The 26,704-nt window shown below is 32.7% G+C and overlaps 3 protein-coding genes across 3 annotated transcripts; 1 reads left to right on the top strand and 2 right to left on the bottom strand.

The window, feature by feature from the left end:
* The first annotated feature begins 3,894 nt into the window (after positions 1-3,894).
* On the top strand, positions 3,895-9,613 carry LOC132283342 (malate dehydrogenase, glyoxysomal-like). Its single transcript, XM_059785280.1, has 9 exons — positions 3,895-4,167; positions 4,691-4,906; positions 6,233-6,547; positions 7,305-7,394; positions 7,512-7,595; positions 8,575-8,610; positions 8,739-8,828; positions 8,943-9,037; positions 9,160-9,613. The coding sequence occupies exons 1-9, from the start codon at positions 4,093-4,095 to the stop codon at positions 9,230-9,232; spliced, it is 1,074 nt and encodes a 357-aa protein (XP_059641263.1). The 5' UTR covers positions 3,895-4,092; the 3' UTR covers positions 9,233-9,613.
* A 319-nt stretch (positions 9,614-9,932) lies between these two features.
* LOC132283340 (probable hexokinase-like 2 protein) lies at positions 9,933-12,844 on the bottom strand. The gene is made up of 9 exons (XM_059785279.1): positions 12,576-12,844; positions 12,325-12,475; positions 11,553-11,744; positions 11,323-11,397; positions 11,057-11,215; positions 10,874-10,972; positions 10,632-10,762; positions 10,428-10,509; positions 9,933-10,256 (listed from the first exon to the last, which is right to left on the bottom strand). Exons 1-9 carry the CDS (start codon positions 12,842-12,844, stop codon positions 9,933-9,935), a joined length of 1,482 nt encoding a protein of 493 aa, XP_059641262.1.
* Positions 12,845-17,120: 4,276 nt separating this feature from the next.
* LOC132282036 (transcription factor bHLH18-like) lies at positions 17,121-18,724 on the bottom strand. The gene is made up of 4 exons (XM_059783671.1): positions 18,689-18,724; positions 17,958-18,557; positions 17,334-17,708; positions 17,121-17,195 (listed from the first exon to the last, which is right to left on the bottom strand). Exons 1-4 carry the CDS (start codon positions 18,722-18,724, stop codon positions 17,121-17,123), a joined length of 1,086 nt encoding a protein of 361 aa, XP_059639654.1.
* Positions 18,725-26,704: the final 7,980 nt, after the last annotated feature.

The raw sequence follows: 26,704 nt of genomic DNA, 5'->3' as shown, positions 1-26,704 counted from the left end.
TTGGTTATTTGACTTCGAATTAATTCAATACATGTTACATTTGAAAGTATTGAATCATGGAGTTGAATATAGAATTAAAAGCAATTTAATTAAAAAAAATTTCAATTCCAAACCCAAACACCGAGATGCTTTCAAACATAGCATTAACACATTGACAATTACGAAATACTCCAAGCGTGAAAACTCGGAAAAGCCACTGGAATATCATAATTTCTTTCGGTACTCAAGTTGGCCTTGGAAAAAGACTTGGACCAACCTCAAATAAAGAGATTGCGTGTGTCTACTGAAACATTACTTGTGTGGGTACTTCACATTGACATAATGGCATTGGTACCACAAGAAATTGGATCCCACCCAAAAAAGACACAACTTGTGGATAAGAGTTATAGAGTACCAACTGGCAAAATCTTGGTCCTTAAGTGATTCAACTGCCTTGTTGGCCGCTGTGTCAATAGGACGAGTTAGAAACAGAATATCATGGATCCCTACAATAATAATAATAAAAAAAATTTGATCAAGTGAACCGTAGACAAATTCAAGAGACATAGTATAAAATTTAAAAAGTGTATGGAAATATTAGAGTTTGTTTACTTCGCAACTTTGTGAATAGTTTGTTATTTTTAAAAAATTGAAAATAGAAAATTATATATAAAAAAACTCTACTTAATTTAATTTTTTAAAAATCTTTTTTTTAAAAATTTAGTTATAAAAAAAGTCTATTTTTAAATAACTATTTTTTATAATTCTCTAAAAATAATTTTATTATCTGAATTCTTGAGAACTGTTGTTATAATTACAAGCCAAACAAACCTGTAATTCCTTAACAATAATATAAATGAACTTGTTATTTATTTATTTTTTTGTAAGACAACTTTGAAAATTTTAACTTGGTAATCAAAAATCTTAAAATATATATATAAATATACACATATTAATTATATATATATATTTTAACTAATAATGAATTCACAAGAGAGTTTTTTTTTTTTTTTGCAGAGGAGAGTTCGCTGGATGGATAAAACTGCCCATTCATGGAAAGAGCCGAATCATGAATAGCAAAGAAAGTGGCGTTCAAAACATTTAAAAATCTTCATAAGTTTTGTGGATGGATTGCCCACAATTCTTCGGTATTGGACTTGAAATTCCAGGAATCGAGGGCTGGACCGACTGGTCAGTGACGGCCCAATCCAAGTAACTACAGTACTACTCTATTCTTTTAGGGCCTAAACGTTTTCACTTTTTTATTTTGTTTTCTTAAAAAATAAAATCATAATTTTCATTTCTGAATCTGAAATATAAAATAGAATTATGTTTATTAATTTTTTATACTTTTAATATTTTCAACGCAAGAAATTAAAAAGTAAATTTAATAATTATAATTTTAATGTTATTTTCTAAATTACAATCAATGTTATATACTCTCTGTATATATATATATATATCATCAATGCTTCAATATATCGCCGAACCTGTTTCCAATCTCACCACTGTAATCGAAGTAGTCCTTCACAAGATCGAACATGCCATCATTCTTCAATATGTCAATTTTGCAATCGAGAAGGAGTTTCACGACTTGTCCATTCGAATCGACGAAGCAGTCTGTGATCTTTTTCAGTGATGCCAGAGGGAGTGAGTGACCCTTGACGCCATCTGCAAGGGTGTTGATGGCTCCGCTGGTGATCTTGAAGTTGTCGATTTGCTCTTTTATAATATGTTGTTTTGGGTGTTCCCGTATAGGTTGGTTGCTCCGGCAGAACCAAGCCTAGTAAAGCGTTGGTCAACACCGGCGACAACGTTCTCTTCCTCATCTTCCTCCTAGTTGATTTGAGCCTCAAATTGCTCTTCTTTTGACGAATTCGAGCCACCCGACGGAGATTCCTCTGTTGAATCCTTTGATTTTGAGGTTGGGTTTCGCCATCGACAATAGATCCGTGGGAAACGAGTATTTGTAGAGAGAGAAAGAGAGACATAGGAGAGAGAGAGGCGTTCTCGGAAGTGGCGATGATGGAGGTGGTTGTCGGCAATGGCGATGGTGGCGGTGGTCGTCGACGACGAGGGTCTGTTTTGTTTTTTTTATTTTTTATTTTTTATGTTGATTTGGGTATATTGTTGATGGTGTGTATGAGAGAGGAGAGAGATGGTTTGTGGCGGTGGCTATGGTGGGAGGAGGTAGCTGTGGCAATGACCATGGTGGTGGGGAGGAGGTGGGAGATGGTTTGGGCGGATGACTAGTTAGATTTTTTTTTTAAATGCTACAGTATAAAAAATAATTTTCATTAACAGTGTAGAAAATAGAGAGATTGAGGATTTCTCTCTCCCCTTCATAAATTTTCTCCCCTTCATAAATTTAGAAAAAAGTACTTTCCTAAGACAAAAAAGTAAAAATATTTTATTAAACATTATTTTTATTTTTAATTCTCAATTTTAAAAATTAATAATAAAAATTAGAAATTATTCCTATTAGTAAACAGGCCAGAGAATGGTTCAAGCTTCAAGCTAAGCCCTGTTTGTCGTAGTAGTTGAAAGCTGAATCTTGTTGGATCATGCAACTTGCAAATATGGTCTCGTTTGAGGTACATGGAACCAAAAATGAAAAAAAATGTGCAAATTGAACTATTGATTTTTCTTTTTCTTTTATTTTTTAGCACGAAGTATTGAATTCAATATATCCAAAACCAACCCTCAAAAAAAAAAAGAAAAAAAAAAAAGAGAGTAAATAAAATTTTTAATATTTTTGATGTAATATTTTTTAAAAAAGTTAGTACAAAAGAGTACTCGGTAACACTTTACAAAATGCTTTCAAATAAACAGATTTTGAATTTTGAATATTTTATTTTTTCAGTAGTCAAAACCATTCTGATAAAGTTACGTGGAAAAAAAAAAAAATTGATAACATTAGTCATGAGATAAGAGAAAAGAAAGGAAATAAGATAATTGTGTTTGAAGAAAAATAAAGAATATAATAGTAATTGTGTTTGGGGAAAATAAAATAAATAAAACTATTTTAATAAATTTACTTTCATACCTTTTTTTCCTTAGATTGTGTTTTATAAAAATAAGGACAAAATTGATATTAATAATTTTTCATTAAAAAGTTTAGATTTTTCTTCCAATTCTTCCCATTTTTGCAAGGATAATAAAACAAACTCCTCAAACTTTATGCTTCATTTGGCTGGAGGAATATAAAAATGGATTAATAAGGTAGGGGGATGGATTGATGAGACATCTGGGAAGAAGAGTTAATCTTATTATTTTGATATTATACACCCTATTATTTTTTACATTTTGATATATATATATATATATATATCTATAAATTTTCACTATTACTTCCATTGAAAAAAAAAAAAAAAAAAAACTACTATTATTGTACTTATATAATTTTTTAGGCCCGTCCTTATAATTATAGAGTAACTTTCCTTTCTTTCCCACCTTGTCCAATTTTGGACCAATAGAACTTTTTTTTTCTTTTTTTTTTCTTTTCAAAAACATGGGTTAGAAGTTAGAACTTAGAAGGGATGCTCATCCCATCTTATTTTTTTTTCAATCATTCCATCTAACTAAACATAGTACTATTAATTTATCCTTTCATACATTATTATTATTATTATTATTATTGTTAATATTAAGAAGAACAAAAAAAAAAAAAAAAAAAAAAAATTATTATTATTATTTTAGTTTGATTACCTTTAAGATTTTAATATCAAACACAAAAAATAAAATCATATCCTTCAGTTTTTATTTCTTTTCTTTTCTTTTCTTTTCCTTCAATTTATTACAAACCAAAATGGGCCTAACATTTACCTTTGAAAGCCGGTAATTATGATGAGGAGATTGAAGAACTGGAATGCATCGAAGGGCATAGCCATTTTTGTGGCGGTTCGGTTAGGATAAGGCTCGGATCGGACCCAAATCCACTTTCCACACTTTCCAATACAAACTCTAACGTCATCTTCACCCTCGTTCTCACTTTGCTTCTTTGTATTTATTCCAACATTATAAATTTACAATTTAAAACCCGTCTCTCTCTCACAGATCACAACAGACTCGTAAGAGACAATCTTTGTGCTTCAATAATCCACACAACAAATTATGCAGCCCTCCAGTGCAGATGTTAATCATAGGATTACCCGAATTTCAGCTCATCTTTGTCCTCCCAATCTACAGGTATCACTTCTTCTTTGTCATTCAACTTGTGTTGTTTCGTGTCTCTGTGTGTGTGTATATATATATCTATATCTATATATTACTTAATTTGTATATGTATCTTATTTATTTTGTTTGATTACTGAGAGAACTGTGTAAAAGAAATGAAAACCTAAACTAATCTAAATTGTAGTTTATCGGGCTTTATTAAGTGGAAAATTATTTTTCATCAATCAATCTCCGATTTGTTGAAGAAAGAGTGTAAAATTTATGGCTGATCTCCCCAAACAAAAAATTGGGATTGTCTTTGTTTCGTTGGGATGGGTTTGATTTTGATTTTCTTGCTCGTTTGTTCTCTGTGGATGAATCTATAACTGTTTGGAGATTATAGTATACTTATTGACGATTTAACTGGATTTGTACATCATTGTTGTTGGTGTTCTCTCTTTTTGTCTCATAAAAAACAAGATTAGACCTTCTTTTTTATGAAACAGTTGTTTACTGTCTTGGTGTTACTGAAATTGTTTATAAAATGTGGACAAAGATGGACGAAAGTTCTGGTTTGAGAAGGGAGAATTGCCGGGCAAAAGGTGGATCACCCGGATTCAGAGTTGCGATCTTGGGTGCTGCAGGTGGCATAGGGCAGCCTTTGGCCATGTTGATGAAGATGAATCCATTGGTCTCTGTTCTTCATCTCTACGATGTCGTCAACACTCCTGGTGTAACTGCAGATGTCAGTCACATGGACACTGGTGCTGTGGTAATATTTTTGTTATTTATCCTTTCTTTGATATATTTAAACATTTGACGATTCTGAACAAAAATTAGGACTGGATTCTGAACAAAAATTAGGACTGTTTTGTTAAAATTTGGTACCATTACTTATGTTTATGATTCTAGTTATTTCTTACTCTTAGCGTTTGTGCTTTCCTGTTGTTCTAGTTCTTGGGATTTGGGGATTAGGATTTCTTTTTATTTAATGAATTAGTGTTGTGATTAATATGACTGTCATGCTACCCTACAATTCAGTTAGTTAACAATAGTAAGTTTTTTTTTTTTTTTTTTTTTTTTCATGAAAAATAAAATGCGTTTTTCCATTTATGAGTTTTCAGTTTTTGGAAAAACAACACGAAGCATAATATTCAAAATTCTATATATTGGATTTGGACTCTAATATGTATGACAATCTTGTCGGTTCTTACTTCAGTGTCCTGCTTGCCAGCTAAAATATATGCGGGAAAAAGGGAAAAAAAAGAAAAAGAAAAAAAGTATGCTCCTTTCATTTTTTGGACAATTGTTTTAAAAACTGGCCTGGCCAGTAACCTGGTGAAGTGATAGGTAGGGTTAAGTTGTCAGGTCAAATGTGTTCAGATTGTGATGTCATTCATTGTACCTTATCTGGTATGCATAGAAAAGAGAAAATTAGTCTTAAGCATGAATATAAATATAAAGCTATCTAAAGTATTATCAAATAGTCCAACTAGCAGATGAAGGAAACAATGTACACGAGTTTAAACTTAATGTTATGTTTTACAAAATTATTGTGTAAATGATATACTTTGTCATTTTAAAGGTTTCTATTTTCAAATTCTTGACTGAAGTATCTTACCAACTTAATTTAACTTTTTTGTGTTTTAGTAACATAAAATTCTCTGCTTGAACCATTTGAGTCAGATGGATGAACAAGTTAAATGTTTACCCAATTAACCTTGTTCTGCTTTTTCTATATTATAGATTTCAGGTGTATGGAGTCACTCCATCCGGGAAGAGACCAGGCCTTAGCAAATCTAGTTCAAGGAATGGGTTGAATTGAGTTTCAAAGCATTGTTTTGGACCCAAGGGATCAAGGGACCAAATTTGTGTTGCTAATCCTAATTTAACTATTATGTCTTAGTTTTGGCGACGTTTTCCTGTATTCAAAACCAAAACAAGAAGAACATAGAACATAAAATTCAAGTACATTGTTTTTTTTTTTTTTTTTGATTTGTTGGTTTTTACTTATCAAACAAAAAGGTTCCATCATCTCAAGTTCTGATATTTCTTTGAACATGGTCTGCAGAACTTAATTAAATCAATTGATTCTTAGGTGCGAGGTTTCCTAGGACAAAAGCAATTAGAGGATGCCCTCACAGGCATGGACCTTGTAATCATTCCTGCTGGTGTTCCTAGAAAACCGGGAATGACAAGGGATGACCTGTTCAACATTAATGCTGGAATTGTCAAAACCCTATGTGAAGGAATTGCGAAGTGCTGCCCAAAGGCCATTGTCAACGTGATCAGTAATCCTGTAAACTCTACAGTTCCTATTGCAGCTGAGGTTTTCAAGAAAGCTGGCACCTATGATCCAAAGCTACTTTTAGGAGTTACAATGCTTGATGTTGTCAGAGCCAATACTTTTGTGGTATGATTTACTTACTAACTTTGACAATAGTTTGGGTTCTTCGTCCAGAAGTGGGTGTAGTTCTATAATTTTAGTATATAGTTCATGTTAATTAGGTTGAAATGGTTGCTTTAAATGTGGTGTTTCATGATCCAACTACTGGAAAATTATTTGCCAAATCACCTTTTGCTTCAACTGCAATAATTTGCTGGCTCAAGACCAATAGGCTGCCAAAAAATGTCATGTAAGTGTTACTTAGACAAGATTTCTTCTTAATATACACTCAACATATTTGGTGGAAGTTGTTTAGTCCATGTTATTGAGCCTGCAGAGAAGATTTCTTCTTAATACTTGGTCAAATTTTATCCTGTACACTTAATTTTACTAATGTTCTACCACTTTTGGATATACTCTCCTTTTGTCTTCCTGCCTGGTTAATGTATTATGTCCTTGTTGAAAGTCATTGATGTGCATAGAAACAATAAAGCCTTGGGAATTTTAAATGTAAATGGAAATTAAGAATTAATTATTTTAATTATTTAATAAACACCGTAGAGCTGTAATACTTGTTATTTGAAATACAGTGTTGTGAGCTATTAAGAGGTCTATTGCTAATATGGTTGGTTTCGAACACTATGGTATACAGGAATTTTTGTGTGATAATCTTGATGAAATAGAGTTGCATGGAAGTTACCTAAGCCGGAATTTTCATGTCATATGCTTTGGTATCTTCTGGTTTTTACATTTGGCATTGACTGTTTCGTTCTATGTTTTGAAGGCAGAAGTTTTGGGACTTGATCCAAGGGAAGTTGATGTTCCAGTTGTAGGGGGTCATGCAGGGATTACGATTTTACCTCTTTTGTCTCAGGTTCAAGATAACTTACTTGAGTTATGAATTCTTTTATGTCCACTTCATATGCTTTCTGAATACGATGTTCTCTGTAAAATAACTCTCGTCATATCAAAATGTTCACAATTTATACAGGTTAAGCCTCCATGCTCTTTCACCCCTGAAGAAATTGGCTATCTGACAACTCGTATTCAGAATGGTGGAACTGAAGTTGTCGAGGTAAAGTAGTATGTTTAACTTTTAGAAAATTTTCTGCTCATTTAATGTCCAATTCAGCTTTAAATTCTGTCTTTTACTTGTAAGTTAGTTTGATATTCTTTGAAGTTGTGCTCAACTTTATTTATCTGGGTGGACTTGCATGATAGATTGATAGTTGTAAGTGTGACTTGGATTATCACCATGTGGATGGATTTGATTCTTCTGATGGGCCTAATGCACTAATATATGTCTTGGTCTTAGTGGAAATGATGATTCAAGATAGTGTAATGACAATCACTTTGACGGGTGCATGATGTTCTTGTGGTTGTAGTACTACCAATGCCACCTGAAAGTTGGATATGTGCTTGTTGGTCTTATAATAGATTGTATGAAACAGACCTAGTTTGTCAATTTAATAGATGTATTGTCATTCTGCAGATTTTGAGCATGGGTTACACTAGAATGTTCTCACTTATTTTCTCTTGTCTCATAACTAGTTTGATAGCGGTGATATGCGTTACTCCTTTTGCTGGAATGATCTCCGGTTCTCCACTAGAGTATTGCTTCTTTTAGTATGATGTGCTTTTCTGAAAACTATTACCACTTAACTGGCCATGAGTAAAATTCTAATGAATATTGAGAAAAACTGATGGGGTGCATCATTTAGTTCAGTTGTTATTTTATTTTAATTTTTATGAGGAATTTATACATTGACATATTCAAAATCTCAATTTTTATGAAGAATTTAAAATTTGGCATGTTCAAAAACTAAATATTTCAACACAACATGTTTTGAAGTTCCTTTTACTTCTAATGAATAGAGAACCAAGTATCCTTTAACACACCATGTCTTTTTTAATTGGTGAACTATTTTTCAATTTAGCTTTAGTTGAGTTTGCTCCCTTCTCTTTTCATTCTTTTTTGGGGAGCTTTTTTTTTTTTCATTATGTTTTTTGAACTCCAACCATATCTGAATTAGAATTGATGACCTCTGGTGCAGGCAAAAGCTGGATCTGGATCTGCTACACTGTCAATGGTTTGTTAGTTTTTACAATTATCTGATTTTAGTTATATACTAGTTTTTGTTATTTCTAAGAGGACCTATGAGTTTTCGACTGGCTGTGCTCACAAAAGATTAAAGAAATTTGTACATAACGCATACAGGCATACGCTGCTGTTAAATTTGCTGATGCATGCTTACGGGGTTTGAGGGGAGATGCTGGCATTGTTGAATGTGCTTTTGTGGCTTCTCCGGTATGCTATTTGCTTTTCATGTTGTTTAGATCATCTCTTGAATCTGCCCCTTTCCATATACATATAATCACGAACTCCATTTTTGTGCAAGGACTAATTCTTTGTCCTTACCAGGTGACTGAACTTCCTTTCTTTGCATCCAAGGTACGGCTTGGCCGTACTGGTGTTGAGGAGATACATCCACTTGGTCCCTTAAATGAATATGAGAGGTCTGTAATTGTTGCAGCTTAAAATTTTATAAGCATCTTTTTTTTTTTTTTTTTTTTCTTCATAAATGTTTAAAACTTCAGATGGAAATTCAGGTTTTCTGTTGCCCAATCATTTTTCACAGGGTTGGCTTGGAGAAGGCAAAGAAGGAGTTGATGGGAAGCATTGAGAAGGGATTTTCCTTCGCCAAGAAATGAGTGGGTGCTTAATGACACGGTCTCTAAGCCTTTTAAACTCTGAAGATTTGCTTATCCTGAAAATAAGTGTAGCGTCTTTTTGTAACAAAAGCAGACTGAAGCGACTTTCCGTGTGCTTATGGGGTTGCTTCTATCGGTGTAGATGAAATTTTAATTTATCGAATAATGTAGAAAGTGGTTTCATTTTACCAAAACTAGACATAAGAACTGCTTGCTCTTCGAAAGTGCTTGGGACGAGTGGGTTCGTTTCCCCTAGAGAGAGTAGGTTTTTTTTTTTTTTTTTTGTGAAATTTATTGTGTTGTGCTCTTTTTCATGTATTTGTTGCACTACTACGATGTAGTGCATTGTACTAGCAATATTCAACTAATTCTTTTTTACTATGTATTTGTTGCACTTACTTGTGACACATGACCAAGGCATTCTGGGAAGAAAGCAAATTGGGCTAGCTTCTTGGTTTCGGAAATTAAAACTTTATTTCATCACATTGTAAGAAAACGAGTGCAATAATCGGATATATTTGTTTGTTACAATTCTAATTCTTTAAAAAAAAAAATTCCAACATGGTCATTAGAAGTTGAACAAGTTAAAATTGAACGACGAAGTTGACATTCACACGATATTGAGATTATAAAGTTGTTGCCAAAAATGAAACTGTTAGCAATCTGCTAAAAAGACCATCTAGTCTGGAAACTCTTAGTACTATGAATCTGCATTTTGTGTTTGCGAAGCAGCAAGAAAGAGAGCACCAGCTCCTGACCCACCATGAGAGGGCTCAATAATAACATTGTCTGAGAGTTGATTTCCAAGCATCTCCCAAACACTGCTGTGTAGATAGTTTCTATAGACTCTGTAGTGCTCATAAAGCCCACCTTCCACTGTCACTACACTTCTCTTGTTACCGATTCTTCCAAGCTTCTTTATGATCCCCACTATGCCAGCCCCTGCAAGACGCGCTCCACGTTCTGCTACAATGTCACAGACCTCTGCAACCACTTCTCTCACCATCGGACTTGAATTGGTGATCTACCAGTGATAGGAACATAATTTTTGAATTGGAACAGTTTTTTCAGGAAAAAAAAAAAAAACACACACACACACACACACAAAAATACAAAAAAGGGAGGGATCAAGATAAAAAAAAATAAAAATAATAATAATAATAATAATAAAAAGTTAGAAGCAATCAAAGCTTACCTCAAATATTTCTTTTAGTTTCTCATCAACCACATCACGATCCTCTGATGAATCTTGATGCATGGCAGCCATATCAGGAGACCTAATTGAAACATCAAAGTGAACATTTAAAGACCTAATTTCAATTGAAACTAAGAGATATAATATTTTACCAAACCATCCCCCCTAAAATCACTGAGAAGTGAGAAACAACAATTTGTATACCTTAAGGAGTAAGGAATTCTAAGTTTTGGTGGCACACTATCTCCAAAAAAAGCTGTTTCCTGAGCCATCTTCAGCAAGACTCTCCTGACAATCTCTCCCAGATACATTCCTGAAACCAGCTTCTCGAAGATCTGAGACAAAAGAAAACTTAGAAGCAAATGAAGAAATACTACATATATATATAAAAAAAAATTAAAAAAAATGGACACGCATGTAAGATCAATATTCACAAGTTTCCATACCTTACTGCCAGGGTTTGAGCTTTCTGCATCTAAAGAAGCATCGAATTCGGTTTTTGGAAGATAAGAGGAATTGAAGTTCCCCCATTGCATGTCAATGACCTGCAAAACTAAAAACATTCATCCATTTGACTATTGTTCCATCAGCTGCATATGCAAGTTCACACAACAATACTAGTTACTGACCATTTCTCCTGATTTGGGTGACCTGCCGTGCCATTTGGGAACTGCTTGTGCTTCTGGCTCTAAATAAGCAGCATTCGTGCCCATTCCCAGAGTAATTGCAGCCACACACTCTTTGTTGTAGTATCTACCTCCCGCCAAATCCCCAACAGTATCATCAACCTGTAGACTCATCCATCCCCAAACTTTGAACAAAATCTCTCATCTATCTTATGCCAAGAAATGCACATTTAAGAGAAGAACCATATCGACTATATGAAGCAGCTTACCAATGCAAAAACAAGCATGTCCACACCATGTTCCTCCAAAGCCTGGTTGATATCATTCACCAGTTCTTGCCCAACCTGATTTCAGATAATCACATCATTTAGTATAATTCTATAGGACAAAATATAACATAATTGAGAATGCTATCATAACACATTCTACGTCAAGTGCAATGGGAATACATTGCTGTTTGCTAATCCAAAGAATGAAGAGAAAAGGGAGCAAACTCAACCGTGTCATCAACGGAGAAACTTGGCCATTTAATGGCAGTGCCAGAAGACGACGCCGTGACTTGGTCGACTGGAAAGGACAATATTGTAAATCCCAGTCTTATTTGTCTTGCTTCTGTATCGTTGTTAGTATTCTCATTATCTGCTGTTGAAACAAATTTTGCTAGTTCTACAGCAATATAGCTGAACAACTCCTGAAAGAGAATAAAATATTGTATATAAGCTGATGTAAAATCAATTAAAAGGAATACTTATTCTGATGAGATTTAGGCAACATGTCAGACTTCAACAATTAAATGAAAATTAACTATTAAGTGGTTTGCTAGCTGAAATTGAACATTAAAATCCTGCATGGTGATGTGGTACATTTGATTAATGGCCAAGTTCAAAGCTAAGTCGGTTCAAAAAATTGATTTAAGATGTCTGAGCAAAACATTTTCACTCAAGCCCAATCAAAATTGAATAGACCTGCCTATTTCTAAGTTTCTAACTCTTTCAACATTCAACACATTTGGATTTTCAAATGCGAAATTTGAATAATTGCCACCACCTAGTTCATACTCATCTGTAGCACCAACAAAAAATAAATATATATATTTTTTAACAAGAAAACACAAGTTGCCAATTTGAACTCTAGACTTTCTATTTTGAAAGATAAGAAAGTACAATTCATCTTAGCCTTTGCTAACTTAATTATTTAATTGGGACAATTGAGACATCTTAAAAAAGAAAAGAAAAGAAAGATGAATAAGAATTTTGGTACCAAATAAGTACCTTAGAAGCACCAGCCATGACATCAGACGGAATCAATACCTCCTCCCTCTGTAACTCAGATAATGCTTCATTCTTTCCTGCAAGTCGTGCGCGCAACATGGAGAAATTCGTTCCCCTTAGATTCAATCCATAGTATACTCCTTTTTCATCCCTGTCGCCACAAATAAATCCATTTAGTATAACATATATGTGCATATGTATATATATATATATATAGATAGATAGATAGATAGAGAGAGAGAAAAGAGTACCCGGTGGGGAGAGAAGCAAGATAGGAAACAAGCATGGTGAGGTTGGTCTGACTTGAAGCGAGGCCAGCCTGCATATCAGACACCAAGTCACAAGCCACATGCCAAAGCAGTGGGACGGGTGTTGCGCACTCTCGAGCGAATTTACGGACAATGCGTTGGCTCTGCTTCCACCTCTGGCTCCTCTGTTTCCACTGCCTCACTACCGCCACCACTGCTATAACGGTCGCAGCCGTTGTCACTGCTGCCGCCACCACCACCACCTTCTTCATCTCTCTGGAGCTGAAATCAAAATTTGATCAAGAAAAGAAAATCCTATTATCTCAGATTGTGGTTGCTTCTTCCTAGTAATTCACAGATAACTGAAGCCCGATGATCATGCAGAGAGGAACGAGTTTCATGGGTTAAATGCAAGCACCAAGGGGGTGGCAAATGGGTGGGTTGAGTCGGGTTTTGGCTTGGTTGAAAATGAACGGGTTAAAAATGTACAGATCAATATGTTATGACTCGTAAACTCGTTAATTATTATTATTTAATTATTAATTATTTTTAAATATTTATTATTAATTATTATTAATTAATTAATTATATTTTTTAATTATTTTATTTAATTATTATTATTATTTTTCAAGTTTTAAAATTTATTTAATAACAAATAAAAAAAAAACAATTTCAAACTCAGTAATATTAATCAACTCCTTTTAGGGAGAGAAGTGAAGGAAAGAGAAGAAATTTCTAAAGAGATAAACTTAGAGAGAGGGGATTGATGAGAGACAAATTTAGAGAGAGAGAAGATAGTGAGTGAGAGAATTTGAGAGAGAGAGAAATGAGTTGAGTGCAATATAGAATAAATAAATAAACGTGTGTTATGTATTTATTATGTGATGTGTGAAATATGGGTTGAATATGGGTAATTTTGACCTAAAAATTATCTAATTCATTTTTGACCTACTTTAAATATAGTTCATCCAAAACTATTTTAAAACGGATAAATACGAACAGGTTGATGGATTATGACCCATTTTGCCACCCCTACAAACACATACCAAAGCATAACATAACATTAACAGAGGAAACACACTGAATTTTCTTTGTTGGGCAAGAGTTTTCTGCCCAAGCCCGTAACAGCCATCCCATTTTGGGCTGGGCTTTGGTGTGTGTTAATTCAAAATGGCCCAAAAACAATCTGTTCGTAACAGCCATTCCCTTTTTTAGTATTCCCAACCGATCAATATGATTTTCTTCCTACTTATATTGACTAGGACTGCAATTCGGGCAAGTTGAGCGGATTAGGCAGATTTGAGATATAACTTGAGCTCAATTCATCATACAAAATGCTAAACTCAAGCCCAATCTTAACCCTATTATCAACTTTAATTACTCAACCCGAGCCCAACCCATCTTTCTACTTTGAAATTCGGACTTGCAACTCGGGTTTAAATTCCGGATTAAACCTTCGGTTAATTCGGGTTACACATATGACTAATATTTATACTAAAAATTTAATATGATCTTGAATTAATTTTAGATTAAGTTACTCTTAAACAATAATAAGTTTAAAGATTTTTTTTTATAAATTTTTAATAAATTACAAACAAATTTTTAAAAAATTAATTCTTCTAAATGTTAACATACGATAAGTTAAGATTTAATAAAAGAATTGAAAAGAGAAAAAGTAATCATAGTTTAAATATTATATATAATGTATTTTAAAGTAAAAATATATATAAAAATAATATTATAATTCGGGTTCGGATTGACTCGGGTTGTTAGTACTTCAATCTAAATCCAACCCTAATTAAATTAGGGTTGAGATTTTTCAACCCAAGTCCAACCCTAATTATAAAAATAATTGTCCAACCCCGTAAAAATTCGGGTTGGGCTCGAGTTAGTTCGGGTTACCTAACTCAAGTTGCACCCCTAATATTAACACACAAAATACATGCTTGATGATAGGAATAAACAAAATATAATTGGCGGGCACTATTATTCCGGATTTTCGAATAAAAATTGCTTGCTTACAAACAAAAAAATCATGAACCGATAATTTTTGTCATTTTGATCACCGAAAAATTCTAATTTTTAACCCTTTTCCATATGAGCTTTAAATATCTCAAATTTCCATTTATGCCATTCTCAAATTAGAATTTACAACTTGAATTTCTGCACAAAAGTTGCTAATGTCTAATATTTTCTTAGCAATTCATTTTTTTACCCTGTCAATTTAAATTTTTTTTTTTTTTTTTTTTTCTAAAAGTTTCTTCCTATTTAAAATTTTAATTATTTAATCAGTCGTTTTTCTGTAAAAGTATAAGAAACTTGCATGTTTTTTTCTAGTAAAAGATTTATTACTTTAGTGAATAAATTATTTTTTTCTAAAAGAGATTAAATATTCATTAAATTGAAATAATATAATAACATATTACAAAGAGTGTTAGTCATGGTAGCATTGTTGTATGATTCGAGTGGTCATTCAAAGATGGTTGTTGAATTTTCTTCCATCTTAGTTGGCACATGGAATCGAAGGGAATTTTTTTTTCAATAAATAAAATCGAAGGCTTCGTCATGCATTGAAAAAATAATGATGCATTATTAAAGTATGTTAGTTGCTCATAATTCCATCTCTAAAGCTTCTTGAATAATTAGTTTTTTTTTTTTTTTTTTTTTTTTTTTATTAATTAGTTTTTTTTTTCTAAAAGTTTCTTCCTATTTAAAATTTTAATTATTTAATTAGTCGTTTTTTCTGTAAAAGTATAAGAAACTTGCATGTTTTTTTCAAGTAAAAGATTTATTACTTTAGTGAATAAATTATTTTTTTCTAAAAGAGATTAAATATTCATTAAATTGAAATAATATAATAACATATTACAAAGAGTGTTTGTCATGGTAGCATTGTTGTATGATTCGAGTGGTCATTCAAAGATGGTTGTTGAATTTTCTTCCATCTTAGTTGGCACATGGAATCGAAGGGATTTTTTTTTTCAATAAATAAAATCGAAGGCTTTGTCATGCATTGAAAAAATAATGATGCATTATTAAAGTATGTTAGTTGCTCAAAATTCCATCTCTAAAGCTTCTTGAATAATGATATTTAATTATGTACTATGAAAACAACTTTATCATACATAATTGGCAGTTGTGAAGCTTCTTTGACGATGATACTTGGCTATATATATGGCATCTAACTCGCACCAAAAAAAAAAAAAAAATCTTGAAAATGGTTAAAGCTGGATTCTTCGACCAACAAAAAAGAAGAATTGAAAATTATACCATATATATAAATATGTATATGCTGTGTAAAATTTTCTTGCAAAAACTATAGGAAATTTTTTGATCTCTTGAGATAATTTTATGAACTTACAATAATACTATTTCTTTTATCTAGGTTTCATGTTTTAAAATTTCTCATTTGAAATTTTTTCTAAACAAATGCATAATAGATTTTTTTTTTTACTTAGTTCACTTTCTTTTATTTTCACTTTCATTATCAATTTATATCTAACCAAATGGAAACTTAATAAAGCTAAAATTTTCTCACTGTGATAGATCCTCCTACCAAAAACGATAAAATTGAAACTTTCTTCCATGACAAACAAGAACTTGAATGCCACAACAATTTGCATATAGAGGGGGTTGATTTTTATTTTTATTTTAAAAAAAAAAATCAAATTAAAGAATCAAGGAATTTTGATTGGGAATGATATTCACACTTCACCAAGGGCTTTGTCGTCTAGTGGTATCTCCCCTACTCCCTAAAGTGGATGGTGATGGTTCAAATCTTCAAATGAGCAAAGTGGATGTGTGAATGATGTGTATGAATTTCTTGCCAATGACCAAAAAAAAAAAAAAAAAAATTACACTTTACTTACACACACACAAATAAATAACCATTGTTCATCGGAAACATTCTCACATTGTTTAAAAAAATATTTTTAAATATCCCTTTCGAGGATTGATAATTTAATTTCGTTGTAAAAACTAAATGGTGTGATAAGGATGTCTGATTATCTCTAATATTTATTCAACAGTAAAAGGTTGATTTTGTTCATCTAATGTTTGAAATGACTGCAAGCCTGTCAAAACTTTAAAATTAACACATTATTGTTATTATGTTGAAGGTGAAAAAGGAAATAAATGAGATTATGAAATGTAGAGTATTGACAAAGGTGAAAAGAAGTAACTAAAATTTACCCTAAATTGCATGACAATATAATTTCAAATTCAATTGTTAACATTTGCCACGTGGGAAATGTACAAAGTTATTTTGTTTTCTGGTATGTGTTTGATTAAACGTGGTCTAGCAAGTCCACCACGCAACAAAAAAAAAATAAATAAATAACATACATACATACAATAATAAACCCTAATGCATATATATCCAATTTAATTCGCGGCAAAACAAGCTTTGACAGTGTCAAAGTGGCTTATATATTAATAGAGATCAAGATTCACAGGCGTAGCTTAAATTATCTAGGTTTGTTCCTAGCTGTTTCCAAGTTTTCAAATGTACAAAAATAAATACCGAATAAATAAATATATATATGCAAGTCACACCAACTCTAGAAAATCCGATCGAAGACTCCTCACTAGATCCATCACTGTCATGCAGAATTCATCTTCCATCTGCAGCAAATGAAATAGAAATTTAAGACTTTGTTGAGATGAATAATTCAGAATGTTTAATTTTCTTCTTTCAGGTTAATTATTATATTGAATGATCTTATAAATGGTGTGAATGTAAGTGCAATTAAAATTAATTACCTGAGCGATAATAGTTATATCCATGGCGTATTTCCCAAATGGCAACACACTGGTATTGACAACACTAAGATGAAGCTTCTCTATTTTGCTTACAATTTTCACTAGAATTCCCTTCTTCTGCTCACAGTGGATTCTAATCAGTACATTCTTTTCTGAAACTCTAGCTTCAATCTCCGGGAGTGCATCATTAGAGCCGTCAAGGAAGTTTTCACCACATGAAGAGTCATCATGATCATCACCAGAAATATGACACTTCTTCACATAAACAACCGATTCCTCCGATTTCTTCTCTGTCTGTTCTTCCAGCAATTTCACTCTTTCTTGAAGCTGTTTCAAGTACTTGACAGCATCTCCAAGTACAGAAGCTTTGTCCATCTGTGAAAGTTCCACAGTTAGAAGGGTGGTACTTCAATTAACACGTGAATTTTAATTATCAGGACCTTAGATATATATCATATGTTAAATCTCCGACTAGCTACCATAACTTTAATATATATATATATATATATATATATATATATATATATATATATATATATAATATGTAACGCAACTGAATCCTATAAAGGTACTCCATGAAATGAAAGATTTACAGAGATCGATGATGATTTAGGATATTATTACCTTCTTTAGGCCGGGAACAATGGCAGAAAGAGCTATGAACCTCTGGCTGAGCTTTTCTCTCCTCTTCCTCTCAGCCATTATGTGATCTTGTGCATGTGAAGGAGACCTAGTCATTGTGTGAGGCCTCTTTGTACCCTGACTCTCTTTTTGTGCATAGCTTTTGCTACCGTAGGAACCCTCTGAATTCAATGGGAAGCTTATCATCTCATCCTTTGGCCTGATAGATGAGAAGTCTAAATTTCCATACAAGTGTTGAGGTTTGGTATAAGGTGGTGGTGAGCCGGAATTCGCAAAAGTGATGTGGGAGGAAGATGAAGAAGCAGCTTTTGGAGTAACTTCTTCCGTGGTACTAGAGTACTTCCAAGTGTTAGCATTCATCATGCTCATTTCAGCTTGTGGTGAATCAGTGAAGGTGGTAGCAGCAGTAGTAGTGTTGCCTTTTGGATTGAAGATTGGATAAGAAGAAGCAGAATTTTTGTAGCTCTTAGAAGAGAAAGAGTGTTGAATGTTCTCTCCCACTGTAGTTACTAATTGTTGTGCGGTGAAATCATCAAGAGAATTCATATGGGAGTGATTCATGAAATTGTAGTCATCTATCCCCTGTAAATTGAAAAACCCCACAAAACAAGAAAAATTAAGAAGAAGATATTTTAATGATACCGAAGTAAGCTGTACGAAACCACTATCCAAAAGTTGAAATATTACATAAAAAATTGTATAAATCAGCTTACCATTTCAGAAATCCATCTAGCCGAGGACATGTCCATTATTACAGTTATATATATGCTTTCTTTTATCAGTTAGATAAGGATAGGAAGATCCTGAAAAGATCAAAGATGGCACAACTGCTCAAAACAAAGCAATAAAATCTACTACTAATTAACAGACACGGAAAATGTTTCGGAATCTCAAGCAATGGTTGAGTTCTTGATAAATTGTAGAAACATTATAATATATATATATATATGTGTGTGTGTGTCTGAAGACTTAGAGAATCCCTAAGAAGTTGATGATAAGAGGAGAGAAGGGAAGTTTACCTTGTTCAGAGAGAGGACTTAGAATTTGTGTTCCAAGTAAGTGGGCAATGGAGAGACTTGTTTAGCTCGCTGGCCTCTTATAGTTAGTAGCTGACCCAAGATCTGTTACTCTCTTCCCCACGTGTGAAATCTTGTCCTCTTCCTAAATCACTGTTCAAATATAGGCTGTCTCTCTCTCCATCTCGTTGACGTTTTGGAATCATGGCCACTTGATCTTAACTTAATTAACAACTAGATATGGAAAGATATCAAATCTGCAGGAAGAGAAAAAAAAAAAAAAAAAAACCCACACACGCATATATATATATATATATATATATATATATCACACGCATATATATATATATATATATATCTCTCTCTCTCTCTCTCTCTCTCTCTCTAAAGAAAGCATAGCCTTAGACCCCTATATTTATTTTATTTTGTAATGCACCAAATAAAAATTCCAAATTAATTATTGAATTTATATACTCCTTGCAAGTTCAATCCTAATCTATTATGTCATTGTGACATTCTCATTGTATGTCTCTCATTTTCAACTCTCATCTGCCAAGAGTGTGTGAATTGTCTGGCTGTGACTCTGTTATAGCTCAAAACGACATCGTTTGTGGCCATTTAATTCATTTCTCTATTTAAATCTCAAACTCCTTCAGTTCTCAATTGTTATTTCTCCGTCGAATTATATACACATCCCATCACTCTTTAGTCTTTTCATTATAATCTTCTCCATCCTCTCTCATGCATCCTCACTTCTCATGGTGTTTCTTACACTCCTGTAAACATTTTATACATTTATATACTACAGTTGTTGACCTTTCAAAATAATAATAATAATAATAATAAAGGAATAAGAAGACAAACTCATCTATCAACATCGTTATGATCATCATTATCGTCTAGTGAGTTCCACCCCGCCTTACGTGGGGTATACTATGATCTCACAGCTGTCTATTTACAATTTAAATCGATGTACATTATCGCCCTGTTAGTTCCATCCTGCCTTACTTGTGAATACTATGATCTCAGAGGTGTCCATTTACAATTTGGCGCTAACTCAATCAATGTATTTCCAGCAATACCTGTATTAATAAGGAAAATATATATACACACTAATGTGTGTTTGTTGTGTGTAGCCTCACCAAATATCATAAAGATGTTCCCCTCACAATTAATTGGTAGAATACCTGGTGTCACTATAACAAATAGTGTTAGTTTCGACCCTAAAAGGAGTCGTAAAAATAAAAAAATAGTGTCGGAAAAAGGATATTAACGATCCCAAATAGGGGTTGCATCTTGGGCAAGGTCACAAAAACCATACTAATTTCCGACCCCCTATTGTTGACGCCGAATTGGCGTCGCTAATGACGGGGTCGCAAAAGTCACATTAATTTTCGACCCATTTTGGGAGTCGAAAATAACCCTATTGCTAATATGCTAGTATTTGTGACACAATAGGGCGTCGAATATATGCTAGAATGCTAGTATTTGTGACACAATAGGGCGTCGAAAATAGCCTATTATTTGTGACTCCTAAAATGGAGTCGCAAAAGACTACACAATTCCAACGCCATATTTCTGTAGAAGATACCTGGCCTATTGGGACTCAAAACAATTTATTACCGACCCTCTTTGGTGTCGCAAAAGGGTAAAAATTATATTTTAAATATATAAAACCTAAAAATTTGTAGTACCTACAATGCAGAACAAATTATATATATGTTTTTAATATATATGTAAAGATATTTTAAATAACAAAATTAAAGATATTTTATATACATGTATTTTTCTAGTTGGTACTCACGCACATATGTCTCTATCAAGGTTCGAATTTCTTACATTCTTTAGAATGTAGGGATTTGGTACCGTTAAGCCACTAACCCATTGTTATTAATAAAAAAAAAGGAGTCTTTCCAAATAAATGAAAAACTTGGATAGAGAGGAATATCACTTGTCAAAATATTCTCAAAATTTTGTAAAATTTCTTCATACAGCAAAAGTTCTCAATGAAAGTTCTTGTTTTTTAGTAAATAAAGAAGTGGGAGTATTTCAAAATATATGGAAAACTTGGATAGAGAGGAATATCACTTGTCAAAATAACCCCAAAATATTATAAAATTTCTTCATACATAGACCTCTTTAAAATTGTAACTCATGGTCACAATTGAAAAAGATCTGAGGTTCAAAACCATGATAATTTATTCCGGATTATAATAGTAAAAGAAAAGACAAAAAAATAAAAAGAGAAAAGAAGTTAACACATTGAGTAATTGACATAAACTTTATATATTAGTGACATCAGCTCAAAGAAAACGGACAAATGAATGTGTGATTTTTTTTTTTTTTCAATAAAAAAAATATAAGTAAATAAATTATACCATTGAATTTTTATTCAATTAAACATGTTCCTAAGTTCCTAACTACGCGTTAAAAGTGATTTGCCAGTTTGAAAGATTGATGGCCTGGTGTAAACCTAGTAATAAAAAAATCAAAACAAAACAATCGGCAAGCTTGAATGATACTAGTAATAAATATCTGATCATTAATTACTTATACATCTCTACCTAAAATGTGCCAGCCTAGTGGATGGTTAATCAGATCGATTTGATTTCAATAACAAGTTCTATTTTATTTTATACTTTTCTAGTCGTTAATGGGTGAATGTGTAACACCTCTGGTTTATGAGCACGTTCACGTTTTCATGTAAACATCATAATATTGAAGGATATATATAAGTTTAAGAATGTGGTCAACAAGAAGATCTAATTAACAGCTGTGGTAATCTAATAATTTTTTTGTTTATTATTACCAATGCAACGTGCTAAAAAGGATTCGCCTACAATATTAATCGTAGCTAGCTAGTTAATCAACTTGCTGGTTTGAACTTACTTAATTAGTAGAGGTCCCTCATATATATATATATATATATATATATAGTTTGCTCATATACATATATCAAGATTATAATTAATGAGATCATTAAGTCTTTTAACACAAAATAATGTCACATTCCCCAAACCATGGTAGCCAGGTGATATCCTCTTTTTGTGTCCCACGATTAAAAATTAGCGGGTAAGCAATGCTCTATCTGGTACTGCATGTTTAGCTTTCTGTTTGATTGTAGAAAGATTATGTTATCTCATCACTTAACATCACACAATAATTTTTTAATTTTCATTGTTTAAGCTAAGAATATGAAGGAAAGGACTTTTGGTGGCAATTAACAAACACGGTCAAAGTCTATCTAAGAAGTGGATCCGTTTGTATCATTTTAATAAGTTATTGGATGTATGTATTTGGCATATCATGTATTGAGCTCATTCGAATCGTACAAGCACGCCACGTGCTTGCACATACATAACACTTACGGCTCGAATAAATCTGATGCACCGAGTTCATTCGAATCGTACATGCACTACTTGTGCTCGTTTATACATAACACTTACAGTTCGAATAAGTCTGATGTTGTGTACAGAACGTGCTCAATATCTATCCGTATGGTTTTGGCGCACACGAAACTCTGTGGGATTAGGACTCCAACCTGGTGCACAGCACCCCCTCCAAATTTCGGTGTCTTTGTATCTGACGGTATTTTGATCTAATGGCATCTGTTTTTCTTTTGAAGACTCGTAGTGATTTAAAAACAGGTACCAGTAAACTAGAAAAAAAGACAATTTATTGGTGGGACCTTTTATGAGATTCCAATTTGTTGGTTAACAACCATGAAGTGATCCTCCATGATCTCCGGACCAATTTATAGATTTAATACAACCAACTGGTGTGAAATTTATTATCCAAACAAACAAACGACAAACCAAAAAATCTAGAATTTCTTATTAGGTATAAAAATTGGAGAAAATGAGAAATGAATGCACACATATAGAAACAAGCATAAATCAAGCTAAAAAGAAAAAGAAACGAAAGTCATACATACAAATGTTGTGATAATTTTTAACATTTGAAATCCCGATTCATTTTGTATATAAGTTAATATATTTGATCAGTTCCATCCGTAAAAAAAAAAAAAAGAAAAAAAAAAAAAAAAAGAAAAAGAAAAATCAGTTCCATCCAATTATCATTGAAATTCTTGAATTTGAAGTAACAACATATTAATTTATATTAGTAGTGCAATAATCGAATTATAATAACGGGATCATCAGAGTCTAATATTGATAAGACCCTTCGACCAAATGCACACGAATATTGTCTAAAATAAAGATTTGAGTCGATTAATTTATGTTAATGGAGATTAAGTTACTCAGATCCATATCTTTAGTTAATATATAAAATAACACGTTTGTGGTACCTTATTGTTGGAGGGCGTTAAATTTTTAATGGAATTGCTTCTTAAAAACCCCACAAATGAAGGATTTAGGAGCAAGTACTAATTTGTCTTATTGGGTAGCTGAGGTCAAAACTTCCCTTTCTAAATTCTAATGACAAAACGTTGGTATAACAAATTATTATTCTCCACTTACAATTTTAAAAATCAACTTGCAGTGGTGCTGGGTGTTGTTGAGTCAGAAAGGCATTTTCTGGGCTGGGCTTCAAGATCTTGCAACTCGTTGGGTCATCTTTTTAGCAAATGGGCTATGTCCCCCAAAATTCAGAGATTTAGTATGGAATGTGTGGCCCTCATGGGCCATGGCTCTCCCCAGCCATTGGGTTTTTTTTTTTTTTTTTTTTGTCCTGACAAGAAAGAGCCAAAAGGCCATTATAGGATCAGCAAGAAGCAGACCAAGCAAAACAACATCAAAAAAACATAAAAAAGAATCACATACTTAACAAGCAGACGATTCCAAAGAAATCTATGCAAACACTAAGATATGACCACCGTTATGAGAACTAAAGCTTAAGCAGTTTCTGGAGTAGGAGATTGTTTAGCAACCACCAACATGGTAATTTTTGTAATAAACGATGGGGATGAATCGGAATTGAAAGAGTTCGTCAACTGCACTCCTAAGCCGCCTAAAGAAGTTGAGTTAACACTCGTCAAACTACTAGGAGGACTCAACGACGCCATCTGGCTCATAGCACCACCCGCCATCCCTTGCGCCTTTTATCCCCTTGTAACTGAGCCCCTGAATAGTGTTTGACGCCATCTACGACCCTTCCTAGCTTGTGAAAAACCCTGATTATTAGAAGTGGTAGACGAATCGGATGGGGAGCCTTTGCCAACTGAGGACTTCGCCTTTCCTTTCTGCCTTCCCTTGACCATCCGGTCCCAACGCTCCAAAGGTAAAATCCAGCCATTGAGTTTGATTTTCCTTTTGTTCCCTAGTTTTTCTTGTTTTAAATAATATATATAAATTAATAAAAATATATAATTCCTGCATCACTAAATATGCATAATTTCAACTATTATGCCTTGTTTATTGATGAAATTTCCATTCTTTTCTTGGTTATACAATTGAAATTAAAATCAAAATTTTATTTCGTCACTATAAGCAATTCACAAAAATGATCATCTAAACACAATTCCTAATGCAACTTGAAGTTCTCCGTTGGGGAGTGGTAAAATACAAAAATCGATTCCTGAATCATTCGTGGTATGATTTATATTAGTGGTTGCCAAAAACACGATGTGACGATATTATTTTAGGGAAGGAAAAAAGAAAAAAGAAAAGAAGAAGAAGAAGAAAAGATTAAATGGACGAAAAATGATCATCTAAACTCGATTCCTACTGCAACTTGAAGTTTTCCATTGGGAGTAGTGAATTTAAAAAAAAACCAATTTCTGAATCATTTATGTGAACATGATATGATTTATTAATAATTGCCAAAAACATGGTGTGACAATATTAATTTTGGGAAGGATGAAAAGGTTAAATTGGACGAATTGAGAGTAAGCATTGATTAGTGTGGTTACCATTCGTTGGTTTGTCGAAGTTTTTTGAACTTTTATCAACCATAATTTTTATTTCTAAACGTTCAGAATATAAAATTAGCTAACGTTGATGCCCTGTTTGGAACGATAGGCTTGAATTTTGATCTCCCTGTTTTACTCTGTTTCTTAGCCAGCTTTAGCAATTCTATCTATGCCCTCTCTTTCTCTGTGTTATATATATATATATATATACACAAGTTATCGAACCTCAAATGGTTTTGCTAATTAATTTTGTGCTTTTATAGTTGATTGGTTAATGTAGTGCTTTTAGTGCACTAATTAATCATTTTTATATGATACACACAAGTTATCGAACCTCAAATGGTTTTGCTAATTAATTTTGTGCTTTTATAGTTGATTGGTTAATGTAGTGCTTTTAGTGCACTAATTAATCATTTTTAGCGCATAGATTTTAGTTATAGACAAGCAAAATTAATACTTTGTTGATAATTAAATTTAATTTGTCTATCATTGTTAATTTTTAAGGTTGTGGTCCGTTGCATGAAATTGAAGTCTTGTAATTAAAATTGTTTTAATTTTGAAAAAGTAATTCAAAAAAATGAATTAAAATTTTCTTAAATTTTTTTGAGATTATGTTCGGCAGCATGGATTTGAAGTTGGTGGAATTCGAGAAAAGCAACTTAGAAAAATGAACTAATTTTTTTTATATTTTAAATTCCATCTATTCTAATTCGAGATTTTCAATTCCATACAGCCGAATATAACCTAAATGAATTTGAATAATTATGTACAAAAATCTGCATTTTATCTATATAATCATAATCAGTGTACAGAACTCTTTATAATTGGAAAGAGATAATAAATTCATTCTTTTAAAATAATTTTTCTGATGGAACACACTACTATTCTAACCTTTATAAGGTTTTTTTAAAACGGACATGACAATGGCCTCTGAAAAAAACATGAGAAACTCCACTTTTTACACTATATGATTCAAGCAGTTAAGTGACAAGCAGTCCTCATCAATCAAAATATTATTGTAATACAATCATTATTGAAGGTAATGCTCACCTGTGAACCCACATTCAGACAAAAAGAGAGATCCACATGAATTAATAATACTTGTAAGCTAGTCCTAGCTACACCTTTTTTAATAAATCAGAAAATACAATAATTTTAAATTACTTGAGTAGTAATTTATCAATTTCATCTTAGTTTTTTTGCGCACTATGAGGAAGAAATTTAGTTCAAAATTTGAACTAAAGTCTCTTCAATTTCAAATCTAAGATGTAGATTTGGTGTGCCACCAAACAGAGCATTAGTTCATTTAGACATAGTATAGCACTATTCCTTTCATAAAAACCACGAAGCTGTTTGAGTCTAACGCCTGATAGCTGACCGGAGACTTCTCACAAGATCTTTCACTGTCATGCTGAATTCTTTTTCCATCTGAAACAAAGTGAACAAATGCTAGTTTCAACAATAAACCATTTTTCCAATTTTTAAGGATAATTATTTTTTTTGGAATTAAAGTGGAACTTGTGGTGGTTAATTTTTGGGATGATCATGAAAATTACCTCGGCGATAACTGTAAAATCAAGAGCCAAATTTCCAAATGGTGCTACACTTGTGTTGATGACAACCAGGTTGAGTTTCTCAATTTCCGCAAGTACTTTCACCAGAACTCCTTTGCGTTTCTCGCACTGAATTCTCATAAGGACGTTTCTATCGCAGACTCTTGCTTCAATTTCAGGGAGGGGCTCGCTAGAGCCTGCGATGAAGTTCTCATCGGAGGAACAGGTATCATCATCTTCAAGCAAGAGCTGTGATTTCTTGATAAATACTACTGATTCCATGGTTTGTTT

Source organism: Cornus florida, unplaced genomic scaffold, assembly GCF_030987335.1.
Source record: "Cornus florida cultivar Cherokee Brave unplaced genomic scaffold, ASM3098733v1 CherokeeBrave_3.0.0_Hap2_Chr11, whole genome shotgun sequence".
Classification (NCBI taxonomy): Eukaryota; Viridiplantae; Streptophyta; class Magnoliopsida; order Cornales; family Cornaceae; genus Cornus; species Cornus florida.
This window is presented reverse-complemented; position numbering and strand designations above follow the sequence as displayed.